The following is a 25,707-nucleotide window of genomic DNA, read 5'->3' on the forward strand; positions in this document are numbered from 1 at the left end:
ACAGGCACTAGGGATAGAGGTGTGAACATACAGGCCACCCCTCAGAGCCTGGTTCCTCTCTAGGATTCTTCCTAGGTTTCTGCCTTTCTAGAGAGTTCTTCCAAGCCACCATGCTTCTACATCTGCATTGCTTGCTGTTTGGGGTTTTAGGCTGGGTTTCTGTATAGCACTTTGTGACATCTGCTGATGTAAAAAGGGCTTTATAAATAAAATTTGATTGATTGAGTGTGTTGAGTGAAGGTTGGCCTCCCGAGTGGTGCAGTGGTCTAAGGCTGTGCCACTAGAGATACTGGTTCGAATCCAGGCTCTGTCGTAGCCGGCCGCGACCGGGAGACCCATGGGGCGGCGCACAATTGGTCCAGGTTAGGGGAGGGAATGGCCGGCAGTTGGTAGAGCATGGTGTTTGCAACGCCAGGGTTGTGGGTTCGATTCCCACGGGGGGTATGAAAAATAAAATAAAATAATGTATGCACTCACTAACTGTAAGTCGCTCTGGATAAGAGCGTCTGCTAAATGACTAAAATGTAAAAATGAGAGGTGGTGTCCCGTCCTTTCAGGCTGTTGGTCTGAGGTAGGACTAGATATATTTAAATAGGGGAGTAGGGTGTTGGGTTTTTAGTGAGTGTAGGGTTGGATTGTAGGGTATTTGAAGATTTTTTTTTTTTTTTTTTTTTCAAGCAAAGTATAAGGGAGTTATACTCCAGTGTAGTAGGTGGCGGTAATGAAACATTAAGTGGATGCCAACCGCCGTTAAACCACATCGAAGAAGAAGAAGAATATTATAGAAGAAGTGGTGGCATGCTTGAAGGTTAGCGACACATTTAACGAAATACAATAACAATTACCAGTCACACACTGAGTAGCAAGTTATGCAATTATCGTGTAGAACATGGTAATATATCTGCATTGGATATAACAAAGCTACTACACAAGTCGCGGTGATTCCAGGTATGTATTTGGCTGTGGACACAGTGAGCCATTTTGTCATTTTAGTGTGTATGCCTTCCTCTGTCTGGTGCATGTTTTAAAACTGTCTGATCATGAACGTTTATGATGTGTTGGCTATGATTATTCGATTGGTTTTAAAACCATGACCAATGAAGCTGTTTCATAAACGGGTTGGTTGTTTAGCAACTTTGGGGCAAAACTGGGTTTACAGAAGACGTTGAATATGGCGAGTCTTCTTTTAGTCCAAGAGGCCAAACAGGAGCGGTAACATGTTGCTTCAGTTTATGCCAGGACGAACGCAACCCACAGGAAGGTCTGTGCGTAACGACGGTAACCACGGTGAAACGGCAACGTTGCTAGGGAAATAACCCATGATGCGCTAGTATGATTTCGATGAAAAAAATCGTAATTTTTATTAAAAATGAATGTATGTGCAACTTTTACACGTTTTGAACCACAGTGTTCATTTAATTGATAATGCCGGAGATGCCGGTGTTTGGAGGATATATTTGCACGGGTGTTGTTAGGCTGGAGACAGTCGTTCTTATCCCTAGCTAGCTAGCTAGCTAGCTAACTACGGCTAACTTAGTCACGTCAAAAAGTACAACAGTAACTGCATTTGTTGAAGCTGTTTTCTAGTGACATTTATTTAGATACATCCATAACAATGAGCTAATGAGGCGTTATTTCACCCTGGCATAGAAAATGTGCTCTCTCGTCAGGACACTGTTGTTCAGAGGAACTAGTCAACAACACAGCTAACACAATCACTTCAAAACACTGAAGCTGGAAAGACTGCAAACTAGCTGCACTTCGTTTCACCTTTTTTTTTAAATTGACATTTCTTTGTATATATCCATAAAAAGGATGCCAGCTGATTCATGATTTCGACTGGCTGAGAAAAGCTGCCTGTCTGTCTCGTCCCGACTCCCGACCGATACAGGTTCATTACTATGGGGACAGCTGGAGATAAAAAGTGAATATTGAAACAATGTTGCAAATGTCGGAGAGACAGACGGCAAAGTTGATACAAATCTCCGCTGTTGAAAACTAAATGTCAGTCTAAAATAAATGTGAGATAATATCTAGATGCTTTTTATAGTGGAGATCAAGTTTATAATTTGCCTGGCTGGGCTGATGAGGCAGTCAGATGGAACAGAGTAAATGGCCATTTTAACGTCATCCATTTAGCTGTGGTAATTTGTGGAATAGACACCGGCTGGAATGCGCTTTTAACCAATCAGCATTCAGGATTAGACCCACCCGGTGTATACATTCAGAACATTATCTAGATAGTATTGTTGAAATTTTTTCAGTTTTGTTACCTGGGTCAAGAAACAACAAATTTATGGTGGGTGGCCCTTGGACTATTTTTTAAGTGGAACTGACAGCGTTTTAACTACTTTGCAGATATGAAACAGACAATCATATCAGTCAAAAATATCAAATTACCAGTTTATGGTACGAAACCAACTTTATAAGAGGTTTTAAAAATAGGTTATATTTCACTCAACATTCAATGACCTACCGTAAGGAATTGTTGGCAGAATAGATGGATGCAGTTCAATGCATGATTAATATAATAAACCAATACATTTCTTGGTAGTCCAAACAATATTGCTATCAGGATGTAAATCACAGGTGGCCTGGTACATTGTTTCCTGCCTCCATTCGATATGCACTGTTTCAGTTTCAATGACTCAATATTTTGGACAAAAACGGACGAATGTAACTAAGGATGGGATTGTCAATACAATCAAACTAGCAAAGGCCAAGGGCAATGATCACAAGTCAGTTATAATGTGGCTTATAGGCTAGCGTATCAATTTATGTAGCAAGCTAAAAACACGGAGCCTAAACTTAGATAGATAGCTAGCTGCTCGGAGGATGTCATGTCATTGGAGTGGGTGAGTGAGTGACTTTTTCCCTCATATCGTTTTTCGGTGGCTACACAGCTAGGGATGCAGGTGTCATTTGGTTAGCTAGCAAGAAATGTGAATCGCTTAGCTATGCTGCAATTGAACTATAATAATATGCCATTTAGCAGACGCTTTTATCCAAAGCGACTTACAGTCATGCGTGCATGTTGTCCAGTTAGCATATCTCTTGCGTTCGCAAATTCACTCTGGCTATCTACTCCTGAGATCAGAGCACTCTTGTCTGAGTGTGCCAGAGCGCAGAATAACTGATTAATTTACCAACCCACAACACCCACTGAATATGACCGGTGTCAGTAAACATAGGGGGGAAAAAAAGTATGTTAGTCGCGTGCTAGATAACATGTAAACAGCCTAACCAGCTCTGCTAGGGCGAGTCAAATGGTCAGAGTGAGGTGTTCTCTCATTTGTGTCTGGAAGTAGCTAGCTAGCAAGCTAGCCAACTCTAGCCAGTTAGCTTTGGGTGCTTGGTTGGGACAAGCATGCATTGGCAGGCAAGCTGCGGAAGGGCGAGGAGGCTACAATTCCCCATCGCGTATCAGTGCAATTTTGATGGCCAACTAGCTGAAAAAGTTTGAGAGGGTTTATCTAATGTTCCTTTGTTAGATTTGAGCTAATCTTGCTCTGGCTAGCATTAGTTGTTGATCTTGTTGTTGATGTTCATATAGTGAAAGAGAGCCTACCTTTTTCATGGTTGTTTGATCAACAGGACTGTGAAGTTCCCAAATGTAAGAGGACTCTGTGGTATTTACATATTTGCAGAAATCCATTCAGGTGTATTTTGTGGCTTTTGCCAAATGTGTTGTAATGATCTAAAGTCGCGCTGTTGCTACTGCCTGTAAACACACAGTCCAGTTCAAAGTGAATGATGGCAGGCCTGTGTGGAAAATGGCTTGTTTGCATAAAGGCCTACTGTAGCTCTGATTGGCTATGGCGCACCGGTCTGCGTAGACTCTGGTCCTGGACGAGACAGATTTTTTTTATTTGGCTTTATTTCCTGCAGTGTCTATTAATTGTCCAAACACATGGCCTTTTCCCCACTCTATCTTGCTATAGAAATTTCACAAATGCCTTACTACAGGTCATTCCCAAACATTTTATGAATTTATTAAAACGTGAAAATGTCCATATCTAAGTGCTCGTTTGTCAGAAATACCTGGGGGTGTGTATGAACAGATTTGAATAAGATTTCATGTTACTAAAATGCAGTCAGTTCCACTTTAAGCCCAGGAAGCAGCCATTCAATTTGCCATTCACCCGCTTTTCAAGGTTAATAAATGTCAAAATACATTGGGTAATTAGCTACCAAAGAATGGAGTTTCGCTGAGCAACTATCGTCATTACTGCCGTTCCAGCTGGTATGTACTTCCAAAAAAGCGCTGAATAAAAAATTGCATGCAACCGAAAACATGCCTTGTCTGGAAAGAATCAAAAGTATTGTTTTTGAGCAAGTGCACATGCGCCAAATCTCTTCACCTCCTGCAATATTAGTAATGGAATTAAAAATGCACTAAATAAAGCCTATCTAGAAATATACAATCGCTGTTAAAAACCTAGCTTATATCGTCTGCTTGATCTACTTACAGGAAATATTATTGCATTCCGTGTAGCACAGGTGAAACAACCGATTTTTAGATGTTATGTTCATACACTGTTGTATGTGATTAAAACAGAGATCTGTCTATAATGACGATGGTCATGCCTCCGCCACTAACGATGGGAGTCGTTGTCACAAAGGAGGGAAGGCAGGCGACCAAGCTTAGGTCCAAAACAAGCCCATAGAAACGTATCGGGCTTATTTTGGACAGGTTTTGGTCGAGAGTGAAACCCTGTCACTTCGACCTCTTCCTCTCTGGATGAAAAATCAATGACCTTTCCAGCTGCTGGATCAGCCAACCTGTGCGTGGCAGTAATGAGTGATTTTATTGGATCAGCCAACCTGTGCGTGGCAGTAATGAGTGATTTTATTGGATCAGCCAACCTGTGCGTGGCAGTAATGAGTGATTTTTATTGGATCAGCCAACCTGTGCGTGGCAGTAATGAGTGATTTTATTGGATCAGCCAACCTGTGCGTGGCAGTAATGAGTGATTTTATTGGATCAGCCAACCTGTGCGTGGCAGTAATGAGTGATTTTATTGGATCAGCCAACCTGTGCGTGGCAGTAATGAGTGATTTTATTGGATCAGCCAACCTGTGCGTGGCAGTAATGAGTGATTTTTATTGGATCAGCCAACCTGTGCGTGGCAGTAATGAGTGATTTTATTGGATCAGCCAACCTGTGCGTGGCAGTAATGAGTGATTTTATTGGATCAGCCAACCTGTGCGTGGCAGTAATGAGTGATTTTTATTGGATCAGCCAACCTGTGCGTGGCAGTAATGAGTGATTTTATTGGATCAGCCAACCTGTGCGTGGCAGTAATGAGTGATTTTTATTGGATCAGCCAACCTGTGCGTGGCAGTAATGAGTGATTTTATTGGATCAGCCAACCTGTGCGTGGCAGTAATGAGTGATTTTATTGGATCAGCCAACCTGTGCGTGGCAGTAATGAGTGATTTTATTGGATCAGCCAACCTGTGCGTGGCAGTAATGAGTGATTTTTATTGGATCAGCCAACCTGTGCGTGGCAGTAATGAGTGATTTTATTGGATCAGCCAACCTGTGCGTGGCAGTAATGAGTGATTTTATTGGAGGTGCAGGAAAGGTGGATTTGGTGCTTATTTTTGACATTATTAAGCTGGTTAATGGGAAGTAAAATGACTGCTTCCTGGGCTTAAAAGAGAATCACCATATTCAACTTCTCTTGTTTAGATTGTTGACAAACACGTAAACTATATTTAGTCTCCAATATTTATTAAAAACATACATTTGCACAATGAGCACTTGTCTCAAATACATCGTTACAATTGTTGGTCAGGTAGCTAGCAAATTTTAGCCATATTAGCATAGATCGGCCATCAGTCAAAACAAGACACGTTATCAAGAACAAGATACAACTAGCTGAAACGAGCCACCTACGATTCCCCACAGGGCAGCTTCTTGTCATTGTTGCTAGCGATCTTGCTATCCAGAATCACAACAACAGCACACAGACTTCTGCCCCCCATTGAAGTGCGCGTGACGTTGTCAGCTAACCCGTCTTGGTTATTATTATTTTTAGAACATATATTTTTTAAACTTTGCTGCTCCTCTTTCCTGTTGTATTTCAGCTAGCTATGGCCAGTCTGTCGAACTACGCCGTGCGTATGGCGCGTCTCAGCGCACGTATCTTTGGGGATGTGGTGCGTCCCACAGACAACAAGTCCATGAAGGTGGTCCAGCTGTTCAAGGAGCCACCCATGGCCCAGAAGAAGGAGGTGTATGACTGGTACCCCCAACACAAGATCTACTACGCCCTTACACAGAAGCTACGATACATGGGACTCTTCAGGTAGACATGCCGTGGTGTTTGGCCTTAATAGATCGCTAGGCCTATTCACGGGAAAGGGATCGGGGTTCTTTTGGCATGTCTGTGTTTTGGCCTTGTGCAATAATGTATACAGCCCTACTCTAGGTTCTTCTGGCTAACCACAGACAGTGAAATTACACTGTTTCTAGACCATGTTTGTCTCTGTGTTCTAACCGGACAGTTTTCTAGACCCTGTTTGTCTCTGTGTTCTAACCGGACAGTTTTCTAGACCCTGTTTGTCTCTGTGTTCTAACCACAGACAGTTTTATAGACCCTGTTTGTCTCTGTATTCTAACCGGACAGTTTTCTAGACCCTGTTTGTCTCTGTATTCTAACCAGACAGTTTTCTAGACCCTGTTTGTCTCTGTGTTCTAACCAGACAGTTTTCTAGACCCTGTTTGTCTCTGTGTTCTAACCAGACAGTTTTCTAGACCCTGTTTGTCTCTGTGTTCTAACCAGACAGTTTTCTAGACCCTGTGTCTCTCTGTGTTCTAACCAGACAGTTTTCTAGACCCTGTTTGTCTCTGTGTTCTAACCGGACAGTTTTCTAGACCCTGTTTGTCTCTGTGTTCTAACCGGACAGTTTTCTAGACCCTGTTTGTCTCTGTGTTCTAACCACAGACAGTTTTCTAGACCCTGTTTGTCTCTGTATTCTAACCGGGCAGTTTTCTAGACCCTGTTTGTCTCTGTATTCTAACCAGACAGTTTTCTAGACCCTGTTTGTCTCTGTATTCTAACCAGACAGTTTTCTAGACCCTGTTTGTCTCTGTATTCTAACCAGACAGTTTTCTAGACCCTGTTTGTCTCTGTATTCTAACCAGACAGTTTTCTAGACCCTGTTTGTCTCTGTATTCTAACCAGACAGTTTGCTAGACCCTGTTTGTCTCTGTGTTCTAACCAGACAGTTTTCTAGACCCTGTTTGTCTCTGTTCTAACCAGACAGTTTTCTAGACCCTGTGTGTCTCTGTGTTCTAACCAGACAGTTTTCTAGACCCTGTTTGTCTCTGTGTTCTAACCAGACAGTTTTCTAGACCCTGTTTGTCTCTGTATTCTAACCAGACAGTTTTCTAGACCCTGTTTGTCTCTGTATTCTAACCAGACAGTTTTCTAGACCCTGTTTGTCTCTGTATTCTAACCAGACAGTTTTCTAGACCCTGTTTGTCTCTGTATTCTAACCTGACAGTTTTCTAGACCCTGTTTGTCTCTGTATTCTAACAGAACAGTTTTCTAGACCCTGTTTGTCTCTGTGTTCTAACCAGACAGTTTTCTAGACCCTGTTTGTCTCTGTGTTCTAACCAGGCAGTTTGCTAGACCCTGTTTGTCTCTGTATTCTAACCAGACAGTTTTCTAGACCCTGTTTGTCTCTGTGTTCTAACCAGACAGTTTTCTAGACCCTGTTTGTCTCTGTGTTCTAACCAGGCAGTTTGCTAGACCCTGTTTGTCTCTGTATTCTAACCAGACAGTTTTCTAGACCCTGTTTGTCTCTGTATTCTAACCAGACAGTTTTCTAGACCCTGTTTGTCTCTGTGTTCTAACCAGACAGTTTTCTAGACCCTGTTTGTCTCTGTCTTCTAACCACAGACAGTTTTATAGACCCTGTTTGTCTCTGTCTTCTAACCACAGACAGTTTTCTAGACCCTGTGTGTCTCTCTATTCTAACCAGACAGTTTTCTAGACCCTGTTTGTCTCTGTATTCTAACCAGACAGTTTTCTAGACCCTGTGTGTCTCTGTATTCTAACCAGACAGTTTTCTAGACCCTGTTTGTCTCTGTGTTCTAACCACAGACAGTTTTCTAGACCCTGTTTGTCTCTGTATTCTAACCAGACAGTTTTCTAGACCCTGTGTGTCTCTGTATTCTAACCAGACAGTTTTCTAGACCCTGTGTGTCTCTGTGTTCTTCTTTCCACCTATTTTAGTGTAGTACTAGTTTAGCCCACATCAGTAACACCGTTTCCTCCCTGTTCCCCACCAGAGATGAGCACGAGGACTTCAAGGAGGAGATGCGTCGGCTGAGGAAACTGAGAGGCAAGGGCAAACCGAAGAAGGGAGAAGGGAAGAGGGCCACCAAGAAGAAATAGATAGTTCCCTGCCCTGTCACAGAGGACCTATGGGGTGATCAGAACTGGCCTCGTTTGCTCTGGGACACCAGAGGAATGGCCTCCCTCACAACGGTATCATGTGACCCCACTCCGGATGTTTATATTGACTGGACCTTTTGGATCAGCCGATGTGTGTGTATTTTAAAGATCCTTCTAAATCCCATCACAGAAGATCCTATCTGACAAGTTACCAGTCTTTGTGACCACTGTGTGTTTGGTATGTAAAGCATCCTGTTCTTTGCTTTACAAGATGTTTCATTATGCTGCAATTGTATCCACGTTAGCGGCTTTCCATTCTTAATACTATTTGTACAGTGAATGGGTGAAGGAGAACTGGAGGGCATCAGTACATACAATTGTGACGCTAGTATGTTCATATTGACTGGGACAAAGCTGGTGATTTTACATGTTTTTGAGCAACACATCACATCAGGTGTCATGAATAAAATACTGAAAACAAAATCTGCTTAAATGTGTAGGAGGACACTATCCATTTTGTGACTGGTGTATTGCAATGCAATTACTATGTGTTATACAATGTTGTTACTAGATAATTAGTGTAACTACAGGAAACCTGTACTGATCCCATTCAAAACCTGTACTGACCTGATCCCTTTATGAATTGATGCCCAGGGCCCAGTATTTCAAATAGATCCTGGTTCGAATCCAGGCTCTGTCGTAGCCGGCTGCGACCGGGAGACCCCATGGGGCGGCGCACAATTTGGCCCAGCGTCGTCCAGGGTAGGGGAGGAAATGGCCGGCAGGGATGTAGCTCAGTTGGTAGAGCATGGTGTTTGCAACGCCAGGGTTGTGGGTTCGATTCCCACGGGGGGCCAGTATAAAAAAAAGAATGTATGCACTCACTAACTGTAAATGACTAAAATGTAAATGTAAAATCTATCTGGATTTTGCCGATCGGGTAGGAATGCATAGAAATTGACGACTCATTGACTTGAATGGGGGCTCCCGTGCAAGTCATTCTGTTCCTTTGCATTTAATCCTATCTGCCAGGGCGAAACTCAGATAACTTTTGGAAAACAAAGTCCCAGAGGGTGGTTGGATTTGGATGTCACTCAATACGTGGATATCTTTAACGCTGCCGCTGCTACACACCGTTCATAAAGCCATATGTGTTCAGACCATCCTGATACGTGGATATCTTTAACGCTGCCGCTGCTACACACCGTTCATAAAGCCATATGTGTTCGGACCACCCTGATACGTGGATATCTTTAACGCTGCTGCTGCTACACACCGTTCATAAAGCCATATGTGTTCGGACCACCCTGATACGTGGATATCTTTAACGCTGCCGCTGCTGCTACACACCGTTCATAAAGCCATATGTGTCCGGACCACCCTGATACGTGGATATCTTTAACGCTGCTGCTGCTGCTACACACCGTTCATAAAGCCATATGTGTCCAGACCACCCTGATACGTGGATATATTTAACGCTGCTGCTGCTACACACCGTTCATAAAGCCATATGTGTCCAGACCACCCTGATACGTGGATATCTTTAACGCTGCTGCTGCTACACACCGTTCATAAAGCCATATGTGTTCGGACCACCCTGATACGTGGATATCTTTAACGCTGCTGCTGCTACACACCGTTCATAAAGCCATATGTGTTCGGACCACCCTGATACGTGGATATCTTTAACGCTGCCGCTGCTGCTACACACCGTTCATAAAGCCATATGTGTTCGGACCACCCTGATACGTGGATATCTTTAACGCTGCCGCTGCTACACACCGTTCATAAAGCCATATGTGTTCGGACCACCCTGATACGTGGATATCTTTAACGCTGCCGCTGCTACACACCGTTCATAAAGCCATATGTGTTCAGACCACCCTGATACGTGGATATATTTAACGCTGCTGCTGCTACACACCGTTCATAAAGCCATATGTGTTCAGACCACCCTGATACGTGTGGGCTGGTCTAGTGGCTCCTGTCCATTCACTGACCGGTTGTGTCCCAAAATGCCTCCCTCTATCGTGAACTACTTTTCTATAAAGGGAATAGGATGGTATTTGGGAATCACACACTGATATTACTGGGCTCCTCCCCCTGTGTCTCTCTCTCTCTGTGTCTCTCTCTCTCTCTCTCTCTCTCTCTCTCTGTCTCTCTCTCTCTCTCTCCTATCTCTCTGTGTCTCTCTCTCTCTCTGTGTCTCTCTGTCTCTCTCTCTCTGTCTCTCTCTCTCTGTCTCTCTCTCTCTGTGTCTCTCTCTCTCTCTCTGTCTCTCTCTCTGTGTCTCTCTCTCTCTCTCTCTCTCTGTGTGTGTCTCTATGTCTCTCTCTCTGTGTCTCTCTGTCTCTCTCTCTCTCTCTGTCTCTCTCTCTGTGTCTCTCGCTCCATCTCTCTCTCTGTGTCTCTGTCTCTCTCTGTCTCTGTCTCTCTCTCTCTCCCTCCCCCTCTGCCCCACCTCTCTCTCTGTGACTCTCTCTCTGTATCTCTGTCATATCCTCTGCCCCAGAGCGCTGACCCCACCACCTCACTTCTCTTCTGGTTGCTCACCATGAGGCCAGAACACTCATTCAACTCCCATCTCAGTTAACCCAGAACTAAAATCTTGCGTGATTTGTTCAGTTGCTCGATTAGTCTATCCACGAGAATACATTTAACATAACACACAAATGATAGGTTTCAGTCCATGAATGTAGGGTTTGTAAGAAGTTTTTTGATTATGCCCCCCCCTGGTGTGCATTCAGAATGGTGTGTCGTAGGGTCGAAGGAGAAATGAGGAGATAGGAGGCCTTTGTACACTGAACAAAAATATAAACGCAGCTCATGTTGGTTCCATGAGCTGAAATAAAAGATCCCAAAAAAATTCTATATGCACAAAAAGCTTATTTCTCTCATTTTAGGCGCTAATTTGTTTACATCCCTGTTAGTGAGCATTTCTCCTTTGCCAAGATAATCCATCCACTTGACAGGTGTGGCATATCAAGAAGCTGATTAAACAGCATGATCACTACACAGGTGCACCTTGTGCTGGGGACAATAAAAGGCCACTTTAAAATGTGCAGTTTTGTCACACAACACAATGCCACAGATGTCTCAAGTTTCGAGGGAGCGTGCAATTGGCATGCTGACTGCAGGAATGTCGAACCAGAGCTGTTGCCAGAGAAATTCATGCTCATTTCTCTACCATAGGCCGCCTCCAATGTCGTTTTAGGGAATTTGGCAGTACGTCCAACCGTCCTCACAACCACATGTATGGCGTCGTGTGTGCGAGCGGTTAGCTGATGTCAACGTTGTGAACAGAGTGCCCCAAGGCGGCAGTGGGGTTATGCTATAGGGAGGCATAAACTACAGACAACGAACACAATTGCATTTTATCGATGGCAATTTGAATGCACAGAGATACCTTGACAAAATCCTGAGGCCCATTGTCGCGCCATTCATCCGCCGCCATCACCTCACCTGTTTCAGCATGATAATGCACGGCCCCATGTCGCAAGGATCTGTACAAAATACCTGGAAGCTGAAAATACCCCAGTTCTTCTATGGCCTGCATACTCACCAGACATGTCACCCATTGAGCATGTTTGGGATGCTCTGGATCGACGTGTACGACAGCGTGTTCCAGTTCCCGCCAATATCCAGCAACTTCACACAGCCATTGAAGAGGAGTGGGACAACATTCCACAGGCCACAATCAACAGCCTGATCAACTCTATGCGAAGAAAATGTGTTGCGCTGCATGAGGCAAATGGTGGTCACATACTGACTGTGTTTTCTGATCCACACCCCTACCTTTTTTTAAGGTGTCTGTGACCAACAGATGCATATCTGTATTCCCAGTCGTGTGAAATCCATAGATTAGTGCCTAATGAATTTATTTCAATTGACTGATTTCCTTACATGAACTGTAACTCAGTAAAATCGTTGAAATTGTTGCATGTTGCGTTTTTATATTTTTATTCAGTATAATTGGCAGGGTTGACTTGCCTACTGATTAACCTGCAGTTTGGTTTACCCAGAGATTTAGATATAAAGAAGAGATACCCATGTCTCCACCCTAACAATGGGAATTGTTGCTCCCACCTCGCTTTGGCTTGGTACATACATCTGGTCATTTTAATATTTAGTTGAATATTCGATGAGGGGTGTTGACGTCAACCGCCTGTATTAAATGGAGGCTATGCTAGCCTCATGAATAGACTGTCAAGATCAGGTACAACTCCGATATAAAGTTGTTTCCTCAAAGTTTGACGGGATGTCACATGTCCTCCTTATATCGGTACACTCGTAACAACCTAAACATTACGAAAACGCGTATTCGATCAAATAAGCCTCACGTAGCAAATAAGCCATTACACTTTTTGTTGACCAAATTCGACAGTCGTTATCATTATTTCAGGTTACTCTCTTTGACCTCCATACAAAAACGCCGCCTGCTGGAGGAGACAGATATTGGGCCAAAAATACCCCTGTTGCTTCGCCTCTTCCTCTCTGGTTGAGCTAAGATGAAACTATTAGCTACTGTTTGGTGTGTATGGTGGGAGACCTACAAAGGGTATACATTTTTTGTGGTAATGTTTTTGTATTTTTTATTGTATTTTGCAGGTGCATTTAATGCCGTTGTAATTAGACCAGCTACTAATCAGTAAGCAAAATCAGCTGGTGTCACTGTAACGAAACAAATAGTCGTTATTGACATAATAAAACAACAGAAATAGTCACTGACACAGAACGAAGGAAAGTGGTACCCTAATTTCCCCGTTCACCCCCAAAACCATCACATCCCAGTGCTTTACTACTAGCCAGCTACATGAGTTGAATCTGTCTCCCCCTCCTGTCTCCTCTCCTCGATTCTTTTCCACTCAGTTGCTCGCAGTTTAAAATGGCGGCGTTGAGCAACGCCGAGTCCCCACCGCCCGTCTTCAACGGTGACACGATGGACCGAGACCCGGAGCGGGAGCGGGGACTGGACGAGCTGGGAGCCTGCCTGGACCCGGCCTGTTCGGTGGGAATCCCGGAATGTCCGCAGGACGAGGAGGTATGGACCGGGGGGGACGGGGGTGAAGCTGGGCACGGCGAGACGGGGGTACCGAGTGGAGGTTGCTGGATGGGGATCTTCAGGAAACACCGGCTGTAATATGGATCGTGGGGATGCATTGCAGGGGGCGAGATGATGCACTAAAATGGAAATGATTTCCATCACTACCGTGCCCTTCGTACTCTTTGCATTTGCCGTTTTCCTTAAGGTGCATTTTGCGTTAGACTACATTGATCAAGTTATTATAGTCCGCTGACGGCAATGTTTATTTCAGGCCTGCCTATATTTCATTTGCTTTTCGAGTTTTTTTTCCCCAGCAGGTCTCTCGTTCTCTGCGGCTGCATCTAGATAGCTGGCACCGGCTGGCTTCAACGTACTACCGCGGGCGGGATGATCATGCATCGTTTTATATCGATATAACTAACTGACAAACTTAGTTATATTTATAAACCATTCATCAGGGATTTATGGTTTTCGTCAATTCGATGCAGAGAACCCCACCGTGGGCTGTCGACGGGAGCTGATATGTCGGTGCAAAGATCGGCTTTGTTTTGGTTGATAAAAGGCACATTATTTATTTGCCAATATATAAATCATTGATATGGAGGTTCATGAGAAATAATGTAGGATTATTAGCGCACGTATTGTTGTAATACACTGGCTAGGCCTCTAACCCCATCATCATGGCTCAAATTATATGGTCCTAGCTAACGGTAGATTGATGTAAAGTTGAAGCATATTTTCCAACAGTTATTTTCAAAATATTTGTGCGTTCAATGCAAGAAGGCCTGTATCTAAGACATGAAATTAAAATAAAGAACATCACGCAACAGTCAAAATGTCTGTTTTTGTGAGTGACAAATATCAGGCTTATCCAATAAGATACAATGATGCCAAAATCACAATTTGCATCAGATTGTATCTTTCAGTTATATAGAAAATCATGTAAGTGGTGCAAAGAGCCAAACCGAAATCCTCAATCAATTCCCTGGCAGCTTTACTTTGGGACCTCGACTAACCTGCTGTTGAAACTAGTGGTTACTCTGGTTACAGTAGAACTCATAAGCCAATTCACCTAGGATCCAGGTAATTAGATCAATTAGTGGGCCTAATTAGTCGGATTTTTAAAGGTATACTCAGGTAGCTCAACTTTCTCCTTCCCAAAAAGTGCTTGACTGGTGTTATTGTATGCCTTCTCAATAAATACAAAATATTTTATTGTCTGTTTTAAAATTTTAATCAGCGGGGATGTCTGCAAATCTTCAGGATATCTTCCAAGCTGACTGAATAATATTGGCCCCCATTCAGCTGTCAACAGAATGCAAATTGAACAGTTAGACATGTTGGCGACTACTAAGTATTTTTTGGGCTGGATGTGTCAATGTGTAGTTCATACATGCATAATCTATTAGCAGAATTACTGTTTTACCTCAATTAGCCACGGAATCCCTAGTTTGAAAGCGACAGTATTTCTGGAAGCTGTGCTGCGCCATTTCCCCCCCACACGTGGGCTAGACCCCTAGCAATTCGAGTTCTAGCCAATGAGCTTCAGCCCCTCGCTATTTGAGTGACAGCTAGCAAGATGCGGACACAGCAGAGTGAGAGAGAGCAGTGACGTGGTGCACGTATATATGTACATATGTGACGTAGTACGCAATTTTCGAGGACCACTATTGGCTAGTGAGTGCTACTTTCAGAACTACTGGCTCAAAAGTATACAAAAGTACCGGAGAATCTCTTTAATGATCATAGAATCAGAGAATGTAATTGAATTTGAATTATATTATTTTTGATCGCAAGTCACATGCCCAATACAGTAAACTATTATTATACATTAATATATTATATTATTATATTATACAATTAACTACCAGGTAGAAATAAAAAACAGAAGTGTTTCGGCCCACCAGGACCGGAATTGAAGAACCCTGCAGTAAACCATTTGTCCAGACTGAGGCCAAACAGCGTTAAGAGTCCAGAGGTCTCACATCTCCTGCCCCAGATATGCACATGAGGTGCGCATTGAGTTATTTTCATGAAACGGTACTCTGCGGCGTAACTAACCAACACGTTTCCCTCCACAGTTTTTATGCCAGTAGTCATACCGTATATTTAAAAAAAATTGATCCCGACCACTGTGATGGAATAGGACATTTCGGTACAATTTTATAAATGCAGACGGATCATTTGTTCGTTTTGACATGGTGGGATCTTTTTGTATCGGTAAAAATTTAACAATGAGAGAAATGGCGGTGGAAAAGCCTTTATGCGCAAATATTGATATAACCATCATATCGAAGTAAACTTAAAGTCACGCGATGATATGGTAGGTGTTCCTCCCACTACAAATTCGGGGAAAGCATGCAGTTTTAGGCTACATATTAAATGGGCTAAGTTATGAACTTCACAGGGTGGTGAAAGTGCACGGTGATGAGCTCGATGCTCCTTTATAATAAATATCTTAGAGTCTTATTCCGGTGACATGATGATCGATGCTTGACTGCCTTTTGACAAATCAAAAGTGTTCTCTTTCTTGTCCATAATAATCTCCTCGTGTAGGCAGCCTACCCATACTGTATCTGTTGGCTGTTGGCTAGAGTGAACGTGCCAAGACCAGACTAGGCACATTTGCTATTTAACGCCAACAGTGTTTGGGACAAAACAATTGGTAGAGACCTAGCTATGTACAGTGCCTTGGGGAAGTATTCAAAGTATTCAGACCCCTTTTACTTTTTTCACATTTTGTTACGTTACAGCCTTATTCTAAAATTAATTAAATCGCCCCCCTAATTAATCTACACACAATACCCCATAATGACAAAGCAAAAACAGTTTTTGTAGAAATGTTTGCTAATTAATAATATTTAAAAAAAGATATTACATTTACATAAGTATTCAGACCCTTTACTCAGTACTTTGTTGAAGCACCTTTGGCAGCGATTACAGCCTCGAGTCTTCTTGGGTATGACGCTACAAGCTTGGCACACCCATTCTTCTCTGCAGATCCTCTCAAGCTCTGTCAGGTTGGATGGGGAGCGTCGCTGCACAGCTATTTTCAGGTCTCTCCAGAGATGTTAGATCGGGTTCAAGTCCGGGCTCTGGCTGGGCCACTCAAGGACATTCACAGACTTGTCCCGAAGCCACTGCTGCGTTGTCTTGGCTGTGTGCTTAGGGTCGTTGTCCTGTTGGAAGGTGAACCTTCACCCCAGTCTGAGGTCCTGAGCGCTCTGGAGCAGGTTTTCATCAAAGATCTCTCTGTACTTTGCTCCGTTCATCTTTCCCTCGATCCTGACTAGTCTCCCTGCCGCTGAAAAACATCCCCACAGCATGATGCTGCCACCACCATGCATCACCGTAGGAATGGTGCTAGATTTCCTCCAGACGTGACGCTTGGCATTCAGGCCAAAGAGTTTAATCTTGGTTTCATCAGACCAGAGAATCTTGTTTCTCATGGTCTGAGAGTCTTTAGGTGCCTTTTGGCAAACTCCAAGTGGGATGTCATGTGCCTTTTACTGAGGAGTGGCTTCCGTCTGGCCACTCTACCATAAAGACCTGATTGGTATTGTGCTGCAGAGATGGTTGTTCTTCTGGAAGGTTCTCCCATGTCCACAGAGGAACTCTGGAGCTCTGTCAGAGTGACCATCGGGTTCTTGGTCACCTCCCTAACCAAGGCCCTTCTCCCCCGATTGCTCAGTTTGGCCGGGCTGCCAGCTCTAAGAAGAGTCTTGGTGGTTCCAAACTTCTTCCATTTAAGAATGATGGAGGCCACTGTGTTCTTGGGGACCTTCAATGCTGCAGACATTTTTTGGTACCTTTCCCCAGATCTGTGCCTCGACACAATCCTGTCTCTGAGCTCGCAGCATTTAAGTTCCCCAAGAACACAGTGGCCTCCATTCCATCGACCTCATGGCTTGGTTTTTGCTTTGACATGCACTGTCAACTGTGGGACCTTATATAGACAGGTGTGTGCCTTTCCAAATCAATTGAATTTACCACAGGTGGACTCCAATCAAGTTGTAGAAACATCTCAAGGATGATCAATGGAAACAGGATGCACCGGAGCTCAATTTCGAGTCTCATAGCAAAGGGTCTGAATACTTATGTAAATAAGGTATTTCTGTTTTTTATTTATTTTTAATACATTTGCAAAAATTCCTAAAACCTGTTTTCGCTTTGTCATTATGGGGTGTTGTGTGTAGATTGCTGAGGATATATACAGTGGGGGAAAAAAGTATTTAGTCAGCCACCAATTGTGCAAGTTCTCCCACTTTTTTTTCCTCATTTTGTCTGTCATAGTTGACGTGTACCTATGATGAAAATTACAGGCCTCTCTCATCTTTTTAAGTGGGAGAACTTGCACAATTGGTGGCTGACTAAATACTTTTTTCCCCCACTGTATATATAAAAAATTAACACATGTTTAGAATAAGGCTGTAACTTAACAAAATGTGGAAAAAGTCAAGGAGGTCTGAGTACTTTCCAAAGGCACTGTACATAGAAATACATTCATTTGTGCTCGTGAAGAATGTGTACGTTTCTCAAACCACTCAAGATCGATCAAAGTATCAAACTTATGTAGCATTTGATCATTTCAATGAGACCCCCTGAAAGGCTAGAAAGGAATTGGTTTGGCTTTTCAAGACAGCCCCAATGTACTGAATATCTGAGGGCAACGGGGACATATCTGTAGACAGCCCTAATGTACTGAATATCTGAGGGCAACGGGGACATATCTGTAGACAGCCCTAATGTACTGAATATCTGAGGGCAACGGGGGACATATCTGTAGACAGCCCCAATGTACTGAATATCTGAGGGCAACGGGGACATATCTGTAGACAGCCCCAATGTACTGAATATCTGAGGGCAACGGGGGACATATCTGTAGACAGCCCCAATGTACTGAATATCTGAGGGCAACGGGGACATATCTGTAGACAGCCCTAATGTACTGAATATCTGAGGGCAACGGGGACATATCTGTAGACAGCCCTAATGTACTGAATATCTGAGGGCAACGGGGACATATCTGTAGACAGCCCTAATGTACTGAATATCTGAGGGCAACGGGGGACATATCTGTAGACAGCCCCAATGTACTGAATATCTGAGGGCAACGGGGGCATATCTGTAGACAGCCCTAATGTACTGAATATCTGAGGGCAACGGGGACATATCTGTAGACAGCCCTAATGTACTGAATATCTGAGGGCAACGGGGACATATCTGTAGACAGCCCCAATGTACTGAATATCTGAGGGCAACGGGGACATATCTGTAGACAGCCCCAATGTACTGAATATCTGAGGGCAACGGGGGACATATCTGTAGACAGCCCTAATGTACTGAATATCTGAGGGCAACGGGGACATATCTGTAGACAGCCCTAATGTACTGAATATCTGAGGGCAACGGGGGCATATCTGTAGACAGCCCTAATGTACTGAATATCTGAGGGCAACGGGGACATATCTGTAGACAGCCCTAATGTACTGAATATCTGAGGGCAACGGAGGCATATCTGTAGACAGCCCTAATGTACTGAATATCTGAGGGCAACGGGGACATATCTGTAGACAGCCCTAATGTACTGAATATCTGAGGGCAACGGGGACATATCTGTAGACAGCCCTAATGTACTGAATATCTGAGGGCAACGGAGGCATATCTGTAGACAGCCCTAATGTACTGAATATCTGAGGGCAACGGGGACATATCTGTAGACAGCCCTAATGTACTGAATATCTGAGGGCAACGGGGGCATATCTGTAGACCGCCCTAATGTACTGAATATCTGAGGGCAACGGGGGCATATCTGTAGACAGCCCTAATGTACTGAATATCTGAGGGCAACGGGGACATATCTGTAGACAGCCCTAATGTACTGAATATCTGAGGGCAACGGGGACATATCTGTAGACAGCCCTAATGTACTGAATATCTGAGGGCAACGGGGACATATCTGTAGACAGCCCTAATGTACTGAATATCTGAGGGCAACGGGGACATATCTGTAGACAGCCCTAATGTACTGAATATCTGAGGGCAACGGGGACATATCTGTAGACAGCCCTAATGTACTGAATATCTGAGGGCAACGGGGACATATCTGTAGACAGCCCTAATGTACTGAATATCTGAGGGCAACGGGGGACATATCTGTAGACAGCCCTAATGTCCTGAATATCTGAGGGCAACGGGGGCATATCTGTAGACAGCCCTAATGTCCTGAATATCTGAGGGCAACGGGGACATATCTGTAGACAGCCCTAATGTCCTGAATATCTGAGGGCAACGGGGGCATATCTGTAGACAGCCCTAATGTACAGAGTCCCCGGTGCCTCTCTTGGACATCATCGTGACAGTCCCTGGTGCCTCTCTTGGACATCATCATGACAGTCCCTGGTGCCTCTCTTGGACATCATCGTGACAGTCCCTGGTGCCTCTCTTGGACATCATCGTGACAGTCCCTGGTGCCTCTCTTGGACATCATCGTGACAGTCCCTGGTGCCTCTCTTGGACATCATCATGACAGTCCCCGGTGCCTCTCTTGGACATCATCGTGACAGTCCCTGGTGCCTCTCTTGGACATCATCGTGACAGTCCCCGGTGCCTCTCTTGGACATCATCGTGACAGTCCCTGGTGCCTCTCTTGGACATCATCGTGACAGTCCCTGGTGCCTCTCTTGGACATCATCGTGACAGTCCCTGGTGCCTCTCTTGGACATCATCGTGACAGTCCCTGGTGCCTCTCTTGGACATCATCGTGACAGTCCCTGGTGCCTCTCTTGGACATCATCGTGACAGTCCCTGGTGCCGCTCTTGGACATCATCATGACAGTCCCTGGTGCCTCTCTTGGACATCATCGTGACAGTCCCTCACAGGGAGGGGGGACGAGGGAGGCACAAGAAGGGAAGACTGCTGTCTGAGCTGCTTCCCTGTGAGCCCTGGCCAGACTGCTGTCTGAGCTGCTTCCCTGTGAGCCCTGGCCAGACTGCTGTCTGAGCTGTGTCCCTGTGAGCCCTGGCCAGACTGCTGTCTGAGCTGTGTCCCTGTGAGCCCTGGCCAGACTGCTGTCTGAGCTGTGTCCCTGTGAGCCCTGGCCAGACTGCTGTCTGAGCTGCGGCCCTGTGAGCCCTGGCCAGACTGCTGTCTGAGCTGGGTCCCTGTGAGCCCTGGCCAGACTGCTGTCTGAGCTGTGTCCCTGTGAGCCCTGGCCAGACTGCTGTCTGAGCTGCTTCCCTGTGAGCCCTGGCCAGACTGCTGTCTGAGCTGGGTCCCTGTGAGCCCTGGCCAGACTGCTGTCTGAGCTGCTTCCCTGTGAGCCCTGGCCAGACTGCTGTCTGAGCTGCGACCCTGTGAGCCCTGGCCAGACTGCTGTCTGAGCTGGGTCCCTGTGAGCCCTGGCCAGACTGCTGTCTGAGCTGCGTCCCTGTGAGCCCTGGCCAGACTGCTGTCTGAGCTGTGTCCCTGTGAGCCCTGGCCAGACTGCTGTCTGAGCTGCTTCCCTGTGAGCCCTGGCCAGACTGCTGTCTGAGCTGCTTCCCTGTGAGCCCTGGCCAGACTGCTGTCTGAGCTGGGTCCCTGTGAGCCCTGGCCAGACTGCTGTCTGAGCTGCTTCCCTGTGAGCCCTGGCCAGACTGCTGTCTGAGCTGGGTCCCTGTGAGCCCTGGCCAGACTGCTGTCTGAGCTGCTTCCCTGTGAGCCCTGGCCAGACTGCTGTCTGAGCTGCGGCCCTGTGAGCCCTGGCCAGACTGCTGTCTGAGCTGCTTCCCTGTGAGCTCTGGCCAGACTGCTGTCTGAGCTGTGTCCCTGTGAGCCCTGGCCAGACTGCTGTCTGAGCTGCTTCCCTGTGAGCCCTGGCCAGACTGCTGTCTGAGCTGCTTCCCTGTGAGCCCTGGCCAGACTGCTGTCTGAGCTGCTTCCCTGTGAGCCCTGGCCAGACTGCTGTCTGAGCTGCTTCCCTGTGAGCCCTGGCCAGACTGCTGGCTGAGCTGTGTCCCTGTGAGCCCTGGCCAGACTGCTGTCTGAGCTGCGGCCCTGTGAGCCCTGGCCAGACTGCTGTCTGAGCTGCTTCCCTGTGAGCCCTGGCCAGACTGCTGTCTGAGCTGTGTCCCTGTGAGCTCTGGCCAGACTGCTGTCTGAGCTGCGACCCTGTGAGCCCTGGCCAGACTGCTGTCTGAGCTGCGGCCCTGTGAGCCCTGGCCAGACTGCTGTCTGAGCTGTGTCCCTGTGAGCTCTGGCCAAAAGTAGTGCACTATGTAGGGAAGTGTGGTGCCATTTGGGTCCTGGTCTAACCCACTCTTCTATGCTGCTAAATGAATGTGTCATTTTATTAGGATATGTATGTTTTATTTCTTATTGCTAAACTGATGGTTATGATATAAGAACTGGTGTCTCTGCTGGTGTCACGGCCCCACCTTGTTGAGAGAAATGAGTTGTGATTTTAATGTTGACAGTCAGTTGGGAAGGGAGTTGTGATTTTAATGTTGACAGTCAGTTGGGAAGGGAGTTGTGATTTTTAATTTTGACAGTCAGTTGGGAAGGGAGTTGTGATTTTAATGTTGACAGTCAGTTGGGAAGGGAGTTGTGATTTTAATGTTGACAGTTAGTTGGAAAGTTGGGGATGCAGCGAATAGTAAGAACAACATGTAGCTACGGCTTCAAATACTAGTGTCAAATGGCTGCATCCATAATAGCACCCTATCCCCTTGTTTAGCCTAGTGCACTACTCTTCACCAGGGACCATAGGGCTCTGATCAAAAGGAGTGCACTACGTAGGGAATAGGGTACCATTCTCTGGTCTAAAGTAGTGCACTATATAGGGAATAGGGTGCCATTCTCTGGTCTAAAGTAGTGCACTATATAGGGAATAGGGTGCCATTCTCTGGTCAAAAGGAGTGCACTATATAGGGAATAGGGTGCCATTCTCTGGTCTAAAGTAGTGCACTATATAGGGAATAGGGTACCATTCTCTGGCTAAAGTAGTGCACTACATAGGGAATAGGGTGCCATTCTCTGGTCTAAAGTAGTGCACTATATAGGGAATAGGGTGCCATTCTCTGGTCTAAAGTAGTGCACTATATAGGGAATAGGGTGCCATTCTCTGGTCTAAAGTAGTGCACTATATAGGGAATAGGGTGCCATTCTCTGGTCTAAAGTAGTGCACTATATAGGGAATAGGGTGCCATTCTCTGGTCTAAAGTAGTGCACTATATAGGGAATAGGGTGCCATTCTCTGGTCTAAAGTAGTGTACTATATAGGGAATAGGGTGCCATTCTCTGGTCTAAAGTAGTGCACTATATAGGGAATAGGGTGCCATTCTCTGGTCTAAAGTAGTGCACTATGTAGGGAATAGGGTGCCATTATCTGGTCTAAAGTAGTGCACTATATAGGGAATAGGGTGCCATTCTCTGGTCTAAAGTAGTGCACTATATAGGGAATAGGGTGCCATTCTCTGGTCTAAAGTAGTGCACTATATAGGGAATAGGGTGCCATTCTCTGGTCTAAAGTAGTGCACTATATAGGGAATAGGGTGCCATTCTCTGGTCTAAAGTAGTGCACTATATAGGGAATAGGGTGCCATTCTCTGGTCTAAAGTAGTGCACTATATAGGGAATAGGGTGCCATTCTCTGGTCTAAAGTAGTGCACTATATAGGGAATAGGGTGCCATTCTCTGGTCTAAAGTAGTGCACTATATAGGGAATAGGGTGCCATTCTCTGGTCTAAAGTAGTGCACTATATAGGGAATAGGGTGCCATTCTCTGGTCTAAAGTAGTGCACTATATAGGGAATAGGGTGCCATTCTCTGGTCTAAAGTAGTGCACTATATAGGGAATAGGGTGCCATTCTCTGGTCTAAAGTAGTGCACTATATAGGGAATAGGGTGCCATTCTCTGGTCTAAAGTAGTGCACTATATAGGGAATAGGGTGCCATTCTCTGGTCTAAAGTAGTGCACTATATAGGGAATAGGGTGCCATTCTCTGGTCTAAAGTAGTGCACTATATAGGGAATAGGGTGCCATTCTCTGGTCTAAAGTAGTGCACTATATAGGGAATAGGGTGCCATTCTCTGGTCTAAAGTAGTGCATTATATAGGGAATAGGGTGCCATTCTCTGGTCTAAAGTAGTGCACTATATAGGGAATAGGGTGCCATTCTCTGGTCTAAAGTAGTGCACTATGTAGGGAATAGGGTGCCATTCTCTGGTCTAAAGTAGTGCACTATATAGGGAATAGGGTGCCATTTGGGACTGAGACATGCTATGCCTCTGCAATGTCTAATGTCACCATTTCAGTCAATGCAATTAGGCTCTATAACTGTGTGTTGTGTAGTTCATAACTAACGTGTGTGTGTGTGTGTGTGTGTGTGTGTGTGTCTATAGATCTGGAATATCAAACAGATGATCAAGCTGACACAGGAGCACTTAGAGGCACTGCTGGACAAGTTTGGAGGAGAATGTAACCCCCCGTCCATATATCTGGAGGTGAGTTACACTGTGAGGAGAATGTAACCCCCCCCGTCCATATATCTGGAGGTGAGTTACTGAGGAGAATGTAACCCCCCGTCCATATATCTGGAGGTGAGTTACTGAGGAGAATGTAACCCCCCGTCCATATATCTGGAGGTGAGTTACTGAGGAGAATGTAACCCCACGTCCATATATCTGGAGGTGAGTTACTGAGGAGAATGTAACCCCCCGTCCATATATCTGGAGGTGAGTTACTGAGGAGAATGTAACCCCACGTCCATATATCTGGAGGTGAGTTACTGAGGAGAATGTAACCCCCCGTCCATATATCTGGAGGTGAGTTACTGAGGAGAATGTAACCTCCCCGTCCATATATCTGGAGGTGAGTTACTGAGGAGAATGTAACCCCCGTCCATATATCTGGAGGTGAGTTACTGAGGAGAATGTAACCCCCCGTCCATATATCTGGAGGTTAGTTACTGAGGAGAATGTAACCCCCCGTCCATATATCTGGAGGTGAGTTACTGAGGAGAATGTAACCCCCCGTCCATATATCTGGAGGTGAGTTACTGAGGAGAATGTAACCCCCCGTCCATATATCTGGAGGTGAGTTACACTGTGAGGAGAATGTAACCCCCCGTCCATATATCTGGAGGTGAGTTACACTGTGAGGAGAATGTAACCCCCGTCCATATATCTGGAGGTGAGTTACACTGTGAGGGAGAATGTAACCCCCGTCCATATATCTGGAGGTGAGTTACACTGTGAGGAGAATGTAACCCCCGTCCATATATCTGGAGGTGAGTTACTGAGGAGAATGTAACCCCGTCCATATATCTGGAGGTGAGTTACTGAGGAGAATGTAACCCCCGTCCATATATCTGGAGGTGAGTTACTGAGGAGAATGTAACCCCCGTCCATATATCTGGAGGTGAGTTACTGAGGAGAATGTAACCCCCGTCCATATATCTGGAGGTGAGTTACTGAGGAGAATGTAACCCCCCGTCCATATATCTGGAGGTGAGTTACTGAGGAGAATGTAACCCCCCGTCCATATATCTGGAGGTGAGTTACTGAGGTGAATGTAACCCCCCCGTCCATATATCTGGAGGTGAGTTACTGAGGAGAATGTAACCCCCCCGTCCATATATCTGGAGGTGAGTTACTGAGGAGAATGTAACCCCCCGTCCATATATCTGGAGGTGAGTTACTGAGGAGAATGTAACCCCCCGTCCATATATCTGGAGGTGAGTTACTGAGGAGAATGTAACCCCCCGTCCATATATCTGGAGGTGAGTTACACTGTGAGGAGAATGTAACCCCCCGTCCATATATCTGGAGGTGAGTTACTGAGGAGAATGTAACCCCCCGTCCATATATCTGGAGGTGAGTTACTGAGGAGAATGTAACCCCCCGTCCATATATCTGGAGGTGAGTTACTGAGGAGAATGTAACCCCCCGTCCATATATCTGGAGGTGAGTTACTGAGGAGAATGTAACCCCCCCGTCCATATATCTGGAGGTGAGTTACTGAGGAGAATGTAACCCCCCGTCCATATATCTGGAGGTGAGTTACTGAGGAGAATGTAACCCCCCGTCCATATATCTGGAGGTGAGTTACTGAGGAGAATGTAACCCCCGTCCATATATCTGGAGGTGAGTTACTGAGGAGAATGTAACCCCCCCGTCCATATATCTGGAGGTGAATTACTGAGGAGAATGTAACCCCCCCGTCCATATATCTGGAGGTGAGTTACTGAGGAGAATGTAACCTCCAAACAT

The 25,707-nt window shown here is 45.3% G+C and overlaps 2 protein-coding genes across 2 annotated transcripts in view; both read left to right on the plus strand.

The window, feature by feature from the left end:
• The first annotated feature begins 757 nt into the window (after positions 1–757).
• LOC121556393 (28S ribosomal protein S33, mitochondrial) lies at positions 758–8,898 on the plus strand. The gene is made up of 3 exons (XM_041870299.2): positions 758–948; positions 6,094–6,314; positions 8,306–8,898. Exons 2-3 carry the CDS (start codon positions 6,100–6,102, stop codon positions 8,409–8,411), a joined length of 321 nt encoding a protein of 106 aa, XP_041726233.1. The 5' UTR covers positions 758–948; positions 6,094–6,099; the 3' UTR covers positions 8,412–8,898.
• A 4,222-nt stretch (positions 8,899–13,120) lies between these two features.
• The window catches only part of LOC121556391 (serine/threonine-protein kinase B-raf), a 62,874-nt gene continuing 50,287 nt past the window's right edge, over positions 13,121–25,707 (plus strand). Inside the window, 2 exon segments of the mRNA XM_045219177.1 lie at positions 13,121–13,452; positions 23,839–23,940. Coding sequence (XP_045075112.1) covers positions 13,297–13,452; positions 23,839–23,940 — 258 coding nt within the window. The 5' untranslated portion in view covers positions 13,121–13,296.

The sequence above is a fragment of the Coregonus clupeaformis genome, unplaced genomic scaffold, assembly GCF_020615455.1.
Source record: "Coregonus clupeaformis isolate EN_2021a unplaced genomic scaffold, ASM2061545v1 scaf2124, whole genome shotgun sequence".
Lineage (NCBI taxonomy): Eukaryota > Metazoa > Chordata > Actinopteri > Salmoniformes > Salmonidae > Coregonus > Coregonus clupeaformis.

Excerpts from the sequence above, each read along its gene's own strand:
- LOC121556393 (XM_041870299.2), top strand. The coding sequence starts at position 6,100 with ATGGCCAGTCTGTCGAACTACGCCGTGCGTATGGCGCGTCTCAGCGCA. Across the intron at positions 6,315-8,305 it reads CGATACATGGGACTCTTCAG|AGATGAGCACGAGGACTTCA; the intron begins GTAGACATGCCG and ends GTTCCCCACCAG.